The 17,270-nt window shown below is 44.2% G+C and overlaps 1 protein-coding gene across 1 annotated transcript in view; it reads left to right on the top strand.

Moving 5' to 3' along the window:
- The window catches only part of pou6f2 (POU class 6 homeobox 2), a 66,657-nt gene that overhangs the window by 34,703 nt on the left and 14,684 nt on the right, over nucleotides 1–17,270 (top strand). Inside the window, exons 7-8 of the mRNA XM_034560362.1 lie at nucleotides 5,642–5,979; nucleotides 17,065–17,202. Coding sequence (XP_034416253.1) covers nucleotides 5,642–5,979; nucleotides 17,065–17,202 — 476 coding nt within the window. The remainder of the gene's footprint in view (nucleotides 1–5,641; nucleotides 5,980–17,064; nucleotides 17,203–17,270) is intronic.

Raw genomic sequence — 17,270 nt, 5'->3', positions numbered from 1 at the left:
TGCGACCGTGAGCATGCTGTAATAACCCAGTCCGTCCTGGCAGGCATACGGGCTCTCTTTTTCTAAAGACGGGGTGGAGGGGGGCGGGGGTCCGGCACCTTCTGGATTCGGAAGGACAAAAGCGCTGGACCCCTGACCGGGCACAGTGTTACAAACTGTCCACGAGTGGAACTCATCTTTAAATGTGGTTCTTTAGGACAAAACCCTATTCGATCTCATGACGAAGCACTTATTTATAATTAATGAATAGGAGGCTCAAGATGTACTGTAAGTAAATACATCTTTTTTCTTTTCTTTTTTTATCTCTTGAAAGTTTCAATTAGTCAGTTTTTTCCTTAAATCAGACAGTGAACCAACTCATTTCGCTGATAAACAAACCTTCAAGCATGATTGATTTGTGAAAATTATTCATATAGTTGGAAAGAAAACATGCACACTTTCTGCCTTATTAGCACAGTTTTTACAGATCCGTATTAAAATGCAGAAAAGGCTACAATATAATTTCATCTCAGGAAGGCAATCGTGAAATTAAACAAGACCTTGCTTTGCTTGGGACCCTCTGGAATTTTCTCAAGGGCCCCGAACGGTCCCCGGACCACACTTTGGAAATCAATAACCTCGCGTAAGCAATACACACAGAGGGCAACTTTATCAAGCACACAGTGATTTTCTTGTATGTGTAACATCTCCATGGAGAGGATTTGATTCTTTGAAACGCTTCCCCCAGAGTGAGGATTCTACAACACAGCTTGATATTGGCTTGCATCACAAAGTGAACGCATTATCTCTGGATCCCTACAAGCGATGTGGTTTACTCTCTAAAATCCTGTGGCTCCCCAACTCCACTCAAATCTTAAATGCCTATTTATTTTATTTTATTTTTGCAGTCGCTGAGTTCCCCTGCAGCCGGACTGAAACAGTGATATTGCCTGCTGTGGCTCTGAGTAATGTTTTTATTCAGTAGCTTACTAGTTCCTTTTTAAAGTGTCATTATTTCCATGTTTATTCCAGCCATCGCAGGAGTCTATTTTCCATTTCTTTAATTACCAACTGTTTGGACTCGCTGGTAAAAGGGATGTTACACGAATGCGCGCTCCCAATTCTATTTTTACTCTGCTGCATTAATCTGGACGCTTGCAAATTAAGATTGTACATAAACAACATACAAAAGATAATAAAACATGCTGAATTGTTCTAAATGAAACAAAATAGTTGCTCCACCTCTACCTGCGAGAACAGTAAAATGCTACTTACACATGAATGCATCCGTTATAGAAAGACACTGTAATACATACAGCAATAATATAACACTTACATATTTCTAAGTACTTTTACCGTCTGATATTTTATTTCTTTGGTACCGATATTTTTTTTTCTTTTTCATCTCTGTTTAAAAAAATTAAAAATAAAATTTCCGTAGTGTAAAAGTGTACAGTTCATAGGCTAAATGAATTATTCAGAAGAAAACGTAATCGACAGATTGATCACGATTTTGAAAAGAATGAATGTTTCATTCCATGGACGTTATCAAAGTGACCAGTGTAGATACAAGTTGACGGTGACCTAAAGAAACGAGTGCAGAACCAGTGATGTTATCCACTCCATCAGTGAGCGAGGGCTCCCATCTAATCCGCGGAGTTAAAATGACCTTCCTTTGACCACATTTGTAATTACCAGATCTCATAGAGGCTAAATCTCCTTACCTCCAGTGGAGTAATTATCAGTGTGACTCTCTGAAAAGGCAATTGAGACAGCGGTTTATGGACTCCCGTAGCGGAACGTGAGGCAGAGCCGTAATGGGGAGCTTGTTTGTCCCCTCTCACCTCTCTCGTTAGAGAATGACAGCTGTGTTTAGACGAGAGCAGTTCCTAAAAAAAATATATATATACAGGGCGGGTCACATTGGGCAATTTCATTAACTGTTGACAGGCTCATCTGCAGCCTCTGATGAGCTCTTAATATACAGCGCAACTAAATGCTGCCAAAAGAAATTTAGCTCTACCAATTAGTTCTTCAAGAAAAGCATTCAGCGCACACACACACACCCATCTGACACGAAGGCCACTGGATTGTATTCATCCTTGTGAACTCAATACATTCTGTACAGTCGGTTTTCCTTTTTGACCCACAGGAAACTTGAAATCCTGCGACATGAGTTAATCACTTCTGCCTTCGTCTGACCGTACTTACTCTGTGCGGAGCACACGCCGTTTGGTGCAGTCCTTTTGTGCAGACATAATGGCTGTAGTCACACTTCCTGTTGGCCTTGGCTGGGCCTTTTCTAAGGGCTATAATACGATGGGCACCTATTCCGATAAACTTCCTGGCAATGCATCAATATATATTTCTCCATTTGCAGCTGCTGCTTAGCTAGAGGTGAAGCGGGGATGTTATGCCGCGTGTATCTTTGCTACAACTGCATCTCATGCCACTTTCATACATGCACAACAAACACTGCCTTTTTGTCCTTCGGCATTAATGTCTCGCATGTTCCGCAAAGTTCACACATCGGTTTAGTAGTTATCAATGTGGCAGATATTTAAGATGTCTGGATGCTGCCTCGACTCCACCTGCACACAAACAGTCACAAACACAAACAATATAAAAGATGACTCTTAGGGAATGCTTGTAAAGCAAGGTATTGTGCATTGAGAGGAAAACAAGGAGTTGAATCAGCCCCAGAGAGAAAAGTGCCGTAATAGGGGGGTTGGCAGGGACTGCTGGGATAGCGCTGGTAATGAGAGAGCAGGCTGCCTCCCCCCACCTTCACTCCTCAACCGCACAGGAAACAAAAATAGCATTTTGTCTGACGAATGAGCAGACTTTGACCTAGCCTTGCGACCTCTGACAATCAGTCTCGCTTCGTCCTCCAGTACTTCAGAAGCCGGGGCCGGGACAGTCAAAGATAACAGTTGATTTCTACTGTGGCACGAACGTAAAAAAATAACAGAAGAATACAGAAATGGCGGACAGTTTCTCGAAGCACTGAGGTCGGAGACCGCCGAATTCTCAGTGCTGGTGTTACATGGTCCCAAATGATTGTTGTTAAACGGTTAAATGGAGCACACAATGCCGCAGTTCAGCTTGTATCTGATCATTTAGTCAGCTGCACGACTCCCTTTTTATGATCTGACTCATTCCTCATTATAAACATTAACACAGGCGAGTTGTGACAACAGTGAAAGTGGGACCCCTTGCACTCACCCTCACCCCCCCCCCCCCCCCCCCCACTAGGGCGTGATGATCAAGTGGGAGCGCCGCTTGCGTCGCAGTCGGCAGAACTAGCGAATATGAAACACAACAAAGAGACAGTGGGAGATATAATGAGCAGTGGAGGATCCCGGCACCCTTTCGCCCTCTCTCTCCATCACACGTGAAGCTCCCACTCTCATCCTCGGCCTTGTGTCTGCTGGAGGAAGGAGCACAAACAATTAGCTGAGACAAGCCGTTTTGGATTATGTGCTCAACCAAAGCAATCAGACAGCTGCGGTTAAAGGAATGAGCTTCAAGATGCCAGTAGAGGGGGAGGGAGGGTCAGTGGTCCTGACAATCTTAACAAGATGACAGAATTTATAAAGCACTGCTGTTAAAGAATATAGTACCTGCGGTGTAGCCCTTATAATAAGGCCACATGGGGCTTCTTCCATATTCCCTCTGTATTTGTTTTCTTTGGCCTCATATTTTGTGCTCTACCTCTGGTTCCTCGGCGTAATGGTTGGCGCTGCAGGAAATTCTTCAGTCGTCTTTGATCTTCGCCTGGTTGAGATAATTTTTTGACAGAAATCACATTCCAGCCATCCTTTTGTTTCTCCGTCTTTGTTCCCTTTTATTTAAAAAAAAAAGGGCTCGACTTTTGTCGTGGCCAAGTTGCAAAGGGAAAGAGAAAGACGGTCCTCACTTGCCCAAACATTTCACTTGAGAATTGGACTCTTGCTGTTTGCACAGGTGATATATTATTCATGATGCGGGTGGGTGTGTGAGAGAGGTGTCAATGTGTCAAGAGGTAGAAGAAATATTAAAGTGTACTGTTTACTGGCCGAGAGACGCTGGCTTTCGTTTGCTTCTGCAGAGTGAGGAAAGAGGAGGATGATCTGATGTTCATCAAATGTTCATATGTGCCTGTCTTGGAGTCGTAGTGACCACACTGATCAAAGACCTGCCCTGATGTTTTATTCATCTTTTATGAGGCAACCATACGTAAATTATTTAAGTGCATCGATTCTGTATGTATACAAGCACGCCTCCTCCTGTGTTCACAATTGTCCTGCTGCGTTATCAAAAGATGTTCACAAACGCTCTATTGTTATTCATGCCTTTTGTGTGTCAAGACATGTTAATAGTACATTGTGTATGTGCTTTCTCATCATGTTATATATTAGGGTGTAGTGAGGGGTCTCTCAACGTGTTTCATTCAATTAGTTTAGAGAGAAAAATAGTTGCCTTTGTGCTATTAAATCAGATATCATCTTTTTAATGTGTAGTTGGATTTCTTTACCAGTTTGACAAGTCTAAGCCAATGAGCTATAGGTATCGCACAAGTACAGTATATACCATGTATGCTTTACCCGGATATCTATCTTCTGGTCCCGGTTTAAATCCAAATCTGTTGACCTCACCACATGCATCAGGCTCTTGTTTCCTCTTTCAATCCTGTTGTGATCTGTTTCTGGTCTCCTTTTGTTTTCTATACAAAGCTGTAAAACCACAACAGTCAAAGCCAACAGATTATACCTGTATGTAAGGAAGAATATGTTTCTAAAGTTTAAAGTCATGGATATTTGTTTATTTTATTCCGCATTTTGTCATTGTGTACATACATTTTGTTATGTAGAATACAGTTTCTTTTAAGGATTTATTTTGACTGAAAAAAGGCAGTGAAGAGCTTTATAAAAACACTTCTATCCATCATATCTGTGTGGAGATCAGCTTGTCCTTTTTTCTATTTAAAGAGCTGTGAAGGTCAGCTTAGATTTAGTTTTTTTGCCCGATTCTCCACATATAGTATCACAGTTGATACCTTTAGTAGACATAGGAGTAGGAGTATTTGCATGCCGGTGCGGCTGCAGACTGGCTCATCCGGAGTGCTAACCGTTTTTTTTTTAAACAGCATAAAAATGTATAAGCATTTAAATGTAGAAATTAAGTTCTAATGGTGCTCCATTATTGGATCCAATTAGTTAATGGGTTTATTTCTGAAGTCCTCCAGTGAAGATGGATGTCTCTTTCTTACGAGATTTTAAGCCATTAAACCAAAGATTCTGACATTCTCCAAGTGACAATGAAGACTTTTGGCTCCAGTGAGAGCAATTATATCAGTCAGGCTTGATAGCTTTGTCCTCCAACTAGCTAAATTAAATTCCCTGACTCTTATCATGCAGCCTAAAAACCCTGGAGGACCTTGTTGTGGCTCCATGCAATTTGCATCTGTCTCACAATTCATGCTGTACATCCCACACCTCCATTTTCTACAGTGTTCCTATCTGAGGTGTGAGCAAGTTCTTCAAATAATGAGGGCTCGCTGTTTATGTGCTAAAACACATGTTGTCAGTTCCAATTTGATTTGCGTTTGTTGCTCTCCATACGGGGAGTTCAGGTCTCCAGCACAGACGAATCAAACAACTCGCTGTTCTTTAATCAACAGCTACCTCATCACTGAGCTCCCAGCTCCAACACCTGCAGCAACTCCAGCAGATGCAGCACCACCACCACCAGCAGCAGCAGCAGCAGCAGCAACAGCAGCAGCATCAGCAGCAGCAACAGCAGCAACACCATCACCAACAGACCCTCGCCCACACCCAGAACCAGCTGTCATCCCAGCATCGCATGACCCCGCCCAGCCAGCAGCAGACCTCCGTCCCGTCCCCGGGCTCGACCTGCTCCTCCACCTCCGGACAGCCGCAGCACTCCCCGCCGCACCGGCCCAACCAGTCGCCGGCCCGCAGCCTTCCTTCGCCCGTCACCCCGCCCATGCCTCTGCCGGTGAGTCCAAGAGTGGCACCAATCCAACTCATTCTGATACCCTAGCTCATAGAGTTGTCCTCATGCCAATCTGGAACCGACTTTCTTTTGTTTGATTTAATATTTATTTGTCAATTTAAGATGTCTTTAAACTGATTTTTTTTTACAAATGTTAAGTATACTTTTCTAGAAGATTTATAAAGTTGTGTTTTTACAATTTTATATTGAATAATGACCAAGAAAAAGTATTTACTTCTGACTAATATCTGATATAATTCATCCAATATTATGGATCGGTATGTAAGATTGGTGCTTCGCTTTTGCATGATCTCAACTTGCGCCATTGTACGCATGCAAGGCTCCCAGTAATAATGCACATCAGTGACAAAATGAATATATTATATCACACAAGGAGCAAAACAAATACCCAACTAATTAGTTACGACACATTCTATTGTAATTTCTGTAATTCTCCACTTAAAGAACGGCCGTGCATAAGCAGCGTACACAATGCTTGATTCTCTGTCCGCACTTGATCTTGATCAAACGGCAGCGTTTGAATAGAGGCTGGCAGCTCTTCTGTCTATGTGTGGAGCTATTAGAATATGCATCTTGTTGCTGAAGCTTTGACACATTTGAGCACATCAAACTTTACCACCAGACAAGAAGCCCGACTCAGATCCTCCCACGGCAGATTCAGGAGGGATTCTGAGGTTGTCTAACCTTGGACTATCCGGCTGTAATCAGTCCCTGAATCTTCCTACTCAACCTCCTTTTTAGTCACTTTGTCCGTCCATCCATCTCGGCCCTTCTGTCCGTTTGGCTGTCAGTGTGTGACGATAATAACCTATTTTATATCCCCGTGGTTTCATTTCTGGTGGAGACTGGCCAGGGTCGCCTTCCTGTCCCTGGTCACATTCATCAGCGTCAGACCCTTATTGGGTTGTGGTGCAACCTTCTTTATGGCCAGGATGAGTTGGGCTATTTGTTTCCCCCTTGCAGCCCTCTCCGGCCCTGTCACGGCCTAGTGAGAGTCAGCAGGAAAAACAGCCTCTGAATTTAATGGGCTCCAAAAGGCTAGCCGCTACATTGCACCAAACACACTGTCCAGTCTGACTGTGGATACAAGAGCTACTGACCAACATACTGATTCACACATTGAGCTTGCACCAGGCAATGCACAAAGACCTTGGATACCATATAATCAGACCATCCGACTTATAAGTCGGATGGTCTGATTTTTGTTAAATTTCCTGACTCCCAAAGGCAGCAGGGTTACTTTAGAACAAGCTCCCTGCATCGATAAGGCGGAGACCCTTAGCGTTATACAGATTGTCTTCTTCTAAAAGAAGCAGTGAGGATGATTATGATGACTGAGGACAGAGCTCCCTTGAGAGGGGCCAAAGGGACCACATCAGGTATCATTAAGATATTGCCTCATCAAATAGGCTTATGAAGTTTGTGTGTGTGTGTGTGTGTGTGTGTGTGTGTGTGTGTGTGTGTGGGAGAGGCAGAAAGGCCATAAAAGGTTTAGTTTCTCTGGGTCAGTGCTGGTGTTGTCAAAGAGTGTGTCACCCAGCGAGGGCCTCGCCCAAGGACAGGTCGCAGCCTCAGCACCCACTCAAAGATGCAATAGGATTTAAACAGCAGCTCCTCCTCTCTTCACCGCCGGGGTCATTGATTGGATTTTTTCCATCCCAGTATCACTGTGGTTAATTCGTGCAGAGACCTTCTCACAAACACATGTGAATTGCCTCCGTTATCCTCTTTTTTGTTTGTTTTAATTGAACACACAGAAGGGCATTTCTGGTATTTCCATGCTTCACCCAGAGGAGCTGGTCCGTCATAATTAGGATAATACAATCAGCATTACACAGATAACACACCGTTATTATTCGGGCGTGCTGAATTACCCAGCCATTCAACTATTTGCTGGAAATACAGCACAGAGCTGCAGAGAGACAAACACTCATTATGTTCCAATTAATGTCCCATTGTAATTCCCATCTCATGGGAGGTGTGTGATCTTCCTGGTAAACCCGTAGTGAGGGAATCCTGAGCATTTGTTACATCCCTAGAGTTTTTAGTGTTTGGTGTTTTTAATTTGTGAAACAGAATTAATTAATTGGTTTATTAATATCCCGATTAGAATGCAAATCACACCACAACAGACTGTGTCCCCTTGAGTCAATGGTCTGAACTCCGATTACTGCAGCTAATTTGGTTTAAACAGAGTTGGAATTTGCCTCTCCGCCCCGCCCACTCCCTCTCTGCTCCCCAACACGCCGAGTACAGTGCGATGCGGCCGCTGGCTGCCTGAAATAGCCACCGCAGTGATGACAAATAGACGGGGGGAGATTATGAAATTTGCTTAAGTGTGTTAATGGGCTGATTGCGGGAGCCCGCTGGATTTTTGCTGGAAGTTGATTGATTAGAGCTGCGGGTTTTCTCCACGCCCGGAGAGCTCAGGGATTTGACGGGGTGAAGGCGCTCGCCAAGTCTGTTACACCGGAATTGATCTTAATTAGATCTGAAAGACCTGCCACAGCAGAATGGTCGCGGCGATTAAAATGAAAAACAGGAGAAATTACTGATCAAATTAATCATAATGTCGGGCTACAGCTGTAGGTCTGGTGTAATTTGCCACTCCAGTGAGTTACATCAGCCCAGGCCGGGAGAGGAGAGGGAGTACATACTGATCCGTGGCAGCGGGAGGCTTAGGCCAGCCTATCAGCTGCCTTATTCCAGTTCAAATGCCCTGGACCCTCCTGACCCTGCTGCGCCATCCAGTGGAGCCCCAACATCCCTCTCTCTCTCTCTCTCTCTCTCTCTCTCTCTCTCTCTCTCTCTCTCTCTCTCTGGCTCTGATCTAATTAGTCAGGGTTTTTTTTTTTTTCCTTCTACATTATGTCTTTCTTCATCCGGGGGCAGCATCTTCAACACTGTCTCTTGTCATGGCTGTCTTGTCACCGGCATGTTGTGTGTTGGCTAATAGCCTCTGACCTTGGTCCAGTGTCTGGCTGGCTGTTTTTTGGGAGAAGGGGGGGCGGGGGGTGGGGGCTGGTAGAGATGGAGGCGTCCTGTCTTCCTCCTCCGTCAGACTCCGTCTGTGTGTCTGTCTCCCCTTCGCAGTCGTCTCCTTGATCGCTGTCAGAGCCCCACACTGGGCCTGTCCACTCTCCAGCTGCACACTCATAGGGGTAATTACAGCCTAGGGGCCTGCCTCCTACCCCTGTGCTCCACAATTTACCACCAAAGCGTCCACAGACATCTCTCTTCTTCCCCACTGCACCCCGGCATCACAGGACCGCAGGGCCTCAGACCCACAAGTGCTGCAATTACCTGGGCCTCTCCTCTATCCTTTTCTCTCTCTCTCTCTCTCTCTCTCTCTCTCTCTCTCTCTCACCTCACACTCTCTCTCTCTCTCTCTCTCTCTCTCTCTCTCTCCCCCCCCCCCTCTTTTCTACCCCTTGGCTCCCTCACTATTCCCTGGCAATCAGCTTTCATTAGAGGCCTCTGGTGAAAACCCATCGTCACCAAGGTCAGCGGCTGCCAACCACAACGGCCTTTCAGAGGCCTGGCTGTCTGCACTCTCCCTCTCTCCTCACCTCCTTGCCATTCTGCCCTCCATCTCCTCCCATTCGCTCCACCATCCTCTTCAAGTCTCGGGCCCATCTCTGCTGCTTTTTCGTCTCCAGCTGAGGCCCCCTTCAGACACTCCTGTCATTTTTCTTTCCACTGCAGTGCACTTTTACTTATGTCAACCGCTGTTAAAATCTCCACTGTCCAATTTGCTCCAAATGTGTCTTTTTTTTATGGGCGGTGGGTGTCTCTCCCATTATATTAACTTGTGTATTAAATGAGCCTTGCACATCGATTAATTGATTTTCCAGATTAGGTCCACGTCTATTCAATTTAGGGAAACGGGCCGCCATCATTCCACGGGGTATTAAATCAAAATTAAAATGACATGCTCAAATATAGACCAAATGGCTGTGGCTTGTCGATGAAACTGGCAACGCTTAGTTTGAGGAAAGAGTCTATTATCTATCAAATGTCTCATAACTCAACTGTGGTGTCTGTGGTTTGGAAAAAGATCACTGAGTTTATTAACAGAAATATACATTCACAGATGTTTTTGCAGTACATTACTATCAGAATATAATTGTTTTGAGTGCTCGTCAAAGCTAAACAAATACATGTTAATTTAATTTAACTATCATTATAATAAATATGTTTGTTTATTTAGTAGTAGAAGTAAAGTGCTGGGCCATATTTAATAATGAGGGCACTGATGTTCCTTCCTTTGTGAAGGAAATGCACATTTAATGAATGTATTTAGTATTTCTCCGAGGCTTCAAAAAAAGAAGCACTTACCGTCAGTTGTCAGAAAACATAATTAATCAGGTAAATAGAGTTGAGTAAATAAAAACATACTAAATAAAAATACTGGTAAAGTTGTGTTCTTATATTTAACATCAATCTCAAGGTGAAGTATTATTTGAATACACGTGAGCTGTAAGACGCCTCACATGTGTCCATCATCCATGATAACACCTGTTTTAAAATCACACTTTCCTCATAAAACAGTGCAGTACGAATGAGTGGTGTGTGTGTGCTGCTAGTTTGGGCTGTGTGGTGTAGAGCATGAACGGGCCCTCGGCTCTCCTGCAGCTCAGCCTCGCCTCTTATTAATGCACAGGAGATCCGGCTCTTAAGAAGGCAGAAAATTGCCTTACATAACAAGCGCTCCACATTTTAGAAATACAAATGTGCACTGTTGACTGAAGCAGAAAATAAGACTGTTGCCCATCAACAGAACCACATTTCATATGAATAATTATAAAGCATGGGAGCTAGATGAGGAAAACAACCTGACCATGACAGCTCTACTACTTTTATTTACTTCAAATGAGGGATTAGGCAGGAAAAAAACCCGACAGACTTAAGGACCAACGATGAGCTATGAATTTATAAATAGGGAGAAACTTAAATTTATCATATTTCAGAAGGATCATTTCTTAACTTTTTAAAATTACACCTAAAGGCTGCTTTGCACTTTTTTTGGCTTTTTTGACTTTTCAGGCTTCATCTGTTTTCTTCTCTTTTCGAGGTCTGTGATTCTCGTGGTCAGAGGGCTTCCAGCTCCGACACCCAACAGAAAGGCACAGCTCCCCCCGATCGGCCCACATGCACATCGGGGGCAACACGTATTAGACGCCCACAGGGGAGCCCTCACATAGAGCACCGAGCGAGGGCTCACCTAACACAGGATAAGGAATAGGGTTTCTTTAATTATGAGGCAGGGCTGTGACATTGAGTTCCCCCCTTCCTCCTCCAGCAGGCTCCCAGACACTGTCTAAGTGCTCCGCTCCGCTGAGGAGGCCAGTCCCCCCGCGGGGCGCGATTCCACTGCCTGTAATTTCTGATGCCCATTAGTGACCGCAAACAGAGCACCGGTTCACACAAGGAATACAGCCGCTGCCACGCTGTAAAAAGACCCTTCTAATGTAATGTTATTGCATTATGCCCTCCTCGCAGACCAAGTCAAAAGTCCCATGTGTGGTCCTTGTGGAATATTATTAGAAATTCTTCTCCACTGTGTTTTCAGTCGTGGTTTAGCAACGACTATATTTGGTATTTTGCAGTGTATAGTGTGTGCTGCGTGAATTGAAATTCCTCTAAACTGTACCCAGCTGCCCTGAACTCTATGAGGAGCATTTTTATATTTTTCTTAGTTCAGGATTTTGAGCCTTTTTTTTATTCTGTGTTTTAAATTGATGGTTTTGTAAACTAGAATGCAAGAACAGTGCATTTTTCCTAAGTCAACTCTTCAAAGAGAGGAGCCTCAGAAGTCAAAACTCGAGCAATCAATACAAATACGGGTGTAAATGTCATCAATTCATCTCCACTTATGCTGATTTAGCTTGTTCCAACGGCTGGGTATATTTTGGAGAAGAATACAGAGACAGTGAAGCAGAGAGACATGGAGGGAGGGGAAGGAGGCGCATTTATCGATCAAGGGTGACCACATTTTAGCCACAGAGCCCCTCTCTCGTGATTAATCTTAGGGCTTAGAGTTGGCCAATGACACATGACAGGCCTCCCCCTCAAACTCCTCCATTTCTCTTCATTACTGACCGTATTTTTGGACACCACAGTGGAGAGTAATCATTTACCTTTATTGTGTTTATAAAGCTGCGGCATGGATGACCCTTCCTATATTGAATTGAGGAACATCAAAAGATCACTGGACATTGATTAGAAGGATATTAAAGTCATTCAAATGCTATATTTATATGTCAAACAACAGCAGAGTGAAAAGAGATTTCCAACTAAACAAAAACAAATGGGAAGAAGTCGTCGCAGTCGGAATGGAACCCCTGAAATCAAGAATTATATTGTATTACATATTGAATAATTGAGTCTTAATAATACACCATACAACATCATTTCTTTATTCTCTGATCTCCTGGCTTTAATGATTTTATTTTTCATTTTCTCACAGCAACCCCAAAAAAAAAAACGTAGCCAGGTATAAACTTTAAAGTCAAAGCCGGAGCGGCAGTAGATTTACTGCGACGCGGGTTTAACGCTGCTATGATTTCCAACCCAACACCAGTATGGTACAGAAATAACTGCACCAAATATGTCACATCACGAGCTGAAATGGTCAGCACTTTCCTGGAGATACTTAATCACCAAGTAGTTTCACATTTAATAAAACAGCTAAATATTATAGATCATTCCTCAGGAAGAGAAATAGTGTAAGAGGAATGTAGTATAACTTGTATTTTTACTCGCCGAGTGTCCCCTAACCAGAGGAAATACACTGCTGCTGTGATTGATGACAAAGAACCCACTCTGAACCTCTGTGCCTCACAATTATCAACAAATGGGCTGGAGCAGATTTTATGTCATGATTAAAGCTGCTGTTAATTTCACATGAGGGTAATGAGTGGGGAGATTGACGGCCACTGTCCGACACTCCATCATCCCTTTATAGTTAGTTTAAACGTTTTCACGACTCTTTTCCTCCTTCATTTGCATTTCGCCTCATTAGATATGGCCATTTCTGAAGCTGCCTGCGATATCCATTTCCTGGATTTAATGCATTTTATTTGATCAGCCAAACCTCCTCAGTTAACTAGCTGTCATTCTGGGTGTTTCATATGACATCACTCCATTAGCGCCCGCCATGCCACCTCCACACCCGCTGCCACCACCATCCCTCCAATGCCTTAAGCAATTACAATGTCCGACCGTCTCCGGATGCAGCGTTATTGTATTTTGCCGGGTGTTATCTGCCCCAGTTGTTCTATCCGTCTTTCACTTCCCAATATTTATCCTCAAGAATGGCTTTTTCGGGGGGTTTATTTTTCACAAAGGCTGGAGCAGAGGCCCAGTGGTGAGCAATAGCCGGGGCTCGGAGGACTGGGAGGACTCAGAGTGCACGGCCACAGTGCGAGGCCCGGCTAACCAAGGGACCGGAGGTGTTTTGGAGGGCCTAATGGCATTTCGATGTTCATAAGCACAGAGGATGTGAGGGAGGGGAGACGGGGAGGTGGAGAAGAGGCCGTTTTAGGGGAGGGGAAGAGTCAGCAGAGGACTGTCAGCCGAAGACTAGCAGAGTCTTGACAGACAGAGAGCGCGTTTTCTCATGTCACAGCTGATTACATTCACTCCGAAGTGGGAAAAGAGCACGGAGGAGACGGAGATGTGGGGCCGGGATAAACGAGGGAAACTTCCACGTTGTTCCAGAGATAAAGGACATTTCTCTCAAGAAACAATAGTGCTATTAACTGTTTGACCCACTTTGACGCAATTTAGGCTGAGTGGTAGCAACTAAAGCATGAAGACGTTGGCGTGTGTCACAATTGTCCAAACTTACTTATTAACATTTTAGTATCACTTTCTAGACAAAGGTTTCATTGTCAATTAAAAACATTACTGATCACCAATTTGCAAAATCATTCTCTGTGGTCTTATATTCTCTTTTCTCTCTCTGATATATTAGATATGTTTGATTCTGTTGTTGAATCATAGATGAGCAGAAAATACCTTTTACACGCCGCTGAAGGCCGAGCATCGACGAATGCGCCTCCTGGTGTCTGTACCACTTTGTCCATTTACCTTTTGCTCTTTTCTGTCCTGTGCAGGCCCAGGAAAAGAAAAGAAAAAGCAATTAAGTTTAAAAACGTCCATATGAAAAGAGCAAAACCAAGAATAAACCCCACAGTTAGTTTGTGTCAGACAATTTTCATTTCCAGGGGTCTCTCCACGGTTTGTGGGGACGCTATTTTTTCCTTCTATTCCTGAGATTACACGGGTTGCTGCACCAGGTGACCCTCATGGTCAAACAGCCAACGGAGAGCCCGGCGGAGTTTAGATTCACTCCCCTTCACACCGTCCAGAGAAAAGATGCATTTTTAAGAGTTTGCAGGCTTTTTTTTTCGTCCTTTCAGAGGCACTTATTTTGTGCTTCCTGATCCCCGTGTAGCCCTTTTATATTTGGCTATAATGAACTCGATAGTGCGGAGAGTGATAGCGGTTGTGGTGACTCAAAGGTGACAAGATGATGTTGCATATGATGTTATGGAGGCTTGAGTGGTGCTAAAGTCTGCTGCTGCACAATGTGACAATCTCTTGACAAAATAGACATTTCTGAATGTAACTTTAACGTCTCTAACATTTCTTGAACAAATACACTGGCCTCAGTTTGTTTTTGTCATCCCGGCTCTGACCAGAGTGGTCGACGCTGCTGAAAATCCTCTCGACGCCCCCCTTTTTCATTGGGAATGAAAAGAATGAAACACAATGGTTAATATGCAGGCTCTGCAAACCGGAAGATCACTGTTTATCTCCTCCAACACATGCAATCAGTACAAATGCTCGGCCGGGTCTGTCATTTTGTGCCTCCCCGCCGAGGTGTTGAGAGGAGTCACCGTGGCGGAAAATCACCTGTTTAGGAGTTGAACACAGCCTCGCCTCTCCTTACTCCGGGCTCTCCTTCCAAACGCTATCCATATTACTCACGGCCAGCCAGGGTGCAGCAGTGAAGCCTGCTCTCTTTTCTCCTAGATTCACCAGAATAACATAGCACCTGAAAAGGGCTATCATCGAATGAGGCTCAATGGTAATGTTTCAAATAAATCTGTAAGCTTCTCCAACAACCCATCACTCACACAATGACACCAAGCGCAGACGATTTTCAGGGAGACTCGGGGTGTCACATTATCTGTCTGTTGATCTGTAGCCTTTTTTTTTTTTTTTTAGCTCTGTTTAACACGTTCACTATCACAAAAGCCATAATACTGTTCTCATCAACATGGCTTGGAGACCCCTGTATCGAACACTTAAGAAGGCCTTTTATGTTCGCAAGAAACTACCACCAACAGGTTTCTTTCTTTCTTCCTCTCAACTTCTACTTCTTCAGTCATAAGTGTGTGTGTGTGTGTGTGTGTGTGTGTGTGTGTGTGTGTGTGTGTGTGTGTGTGTGTGTGTGTGTGTGTGTGTGTGTGTGTGTGTGTGTGTGTGTGTGTGTGTGTGTGTGTGTGTGTGTGTGTGTGTGTGTGTGTGTGTGTGTGTGTGTGTGTGTGTGTGTGTGTGTGTGTGTGTGTGTGTGAGGTTGGCATCTTGCATGGCAGCCTCTGCCATCACCGTATGAGAATGAGAGTATGTGAACGGGTGAATGTTGATGTGTAGTGCAACACGGACGACTAGAAAGCCGCTTTTACAAATGCAATTTACCGTTTTTGAATGTTCCCAAAGTGTCAGAGCGTCCAAATGAGCGTACATATTATCCCGTAGGTGTGGGAGCCTGTTACCGCTGCATAAAAGTCAGAATCAGCTTTGTACTTTTTCTAACATTTGAGACGTCGAGATCTATGAAGGACAACCGCTGGACACATAAAAGACAATCTTGCGATTATCGGGGAAAAACTGGATGACTTTCAGACGCGGGGAGGCAATATCAATCACGGCCAATTTAAGGCCACCTACATGAAATATGATTTCATAAGACAAATGCAGTGTCATTCTTAATGTGCTTAACCTTTACTGTCAATGAAAAAGTATTGATCGCTCTGTGGCATTTTTTCATCATTTGATTTCAGAAAGTGTAATAATATATGGTGGTGGGGTAAGATAAAAAATGAATGGCAACCGAATGATTACAGAGGAACGTGGCTGAATTCCTTGCAGAGAACAGAGAGTGCGGAAACATTGACGCTCTAAAATAATGTATTTCACAATACGTTGTATTTTAAACCTTTTATATAAACTCAGCAGTTTTGTTTGAATGTGTTTTGAACCACTATTAGCAGCAGGCAGCATGCTTCTAAGCAATGTTTCTATTATTTCTCTATTCTGTTGAGTAATTGGGAGGTCTCCTATCTCGTCTTGGTCTTTGATCTACTTACTCAACCTAATAAGACGTTGCTCTGCTGCACTACAACCAAATCAGCAGTGCATTTTCAGCCCCCTAATAAGTGGTTAGCTTGATTTATATGGGTAATCTCTGTGATGTGGCGGGACTCTACAACCTGTCCCCATTGCAACCACAGGCCAGATCAGATGAGTCTATTACAGCGGGGGGAAGGGGGGTAAAGATGGTCATTTTAACCCTCCTCTCCTCCAAAAGTTACAGTCCGATCATCATGACGCAGGAGGAATTCTTAGTCGAAGCATATTGAAGGGAGTTGGCGATACAGTGATGCATGGCCACACTGCCTGGCTCTATTGTGAAAGCGGATGCTGTTGGGCCAATGCTGCGGGTGGAGAGGCTCGGCTCGGCCCGTGGGGAGCCCCGGGGGCCAGAGGAAGCACTTAGAGTGGTAAAATGGCCACTTATTCACAACCACCCTCCCGTTCTCTCTGCTCCTCCCTACCCTTGAGCCTCCCACTGGGTTCAGGAGCACAGACCTCTGGGAAATGTATGATGGACTGCTGGTCTATACAGGCCTTTTCTGGCCTCGGCAAACAATGAACACCGAGCCCTCCTGAACCTGCTTTTTTTTTTTTTTAGGAATTATCATGATACTAGTAAACATCTGCATGGGTGACATAAAGACAGTTTTAACGAATGATTTTTTTTGCCCTCGCCAGCTGAATCCATTGGCCAGCCAGGCGGCGGTAGCAGCGGCAGCCGCCATGGGGTCCATCGCCGGTTCTCAGGTGTTCGGCAACACCTTGTCAAACCTGCAGGGAGCCACCGGACAGCTGGTCACCAACGCACAAGGACAGGTGGGTGCTGAGCATCGGATGCTGACACGATAAAACCAAATACATTCTGAATGATCTATTATACCTAC

The sequence above is a fragment of the Cyclopterus lumpus genome, chromosome 20 (assembly GCF_009769545.1).
Source record: "Cyclopterus lumpus isolate fCycLum1 chromosome 20, fCycLum1.pri, whole genome shotgun sequence".
Classification (NCBI taxonomy): domain Eukaryota; kingdom Metazoa; phylum Chordata; class Actinopteri; order Perciformes; family Cyclopteridae; genus Cyclopterus; species Cyclopterus lumpus.
This window is presented reverse-complemented; position numbering and strand designations above follow the sequence as displayed.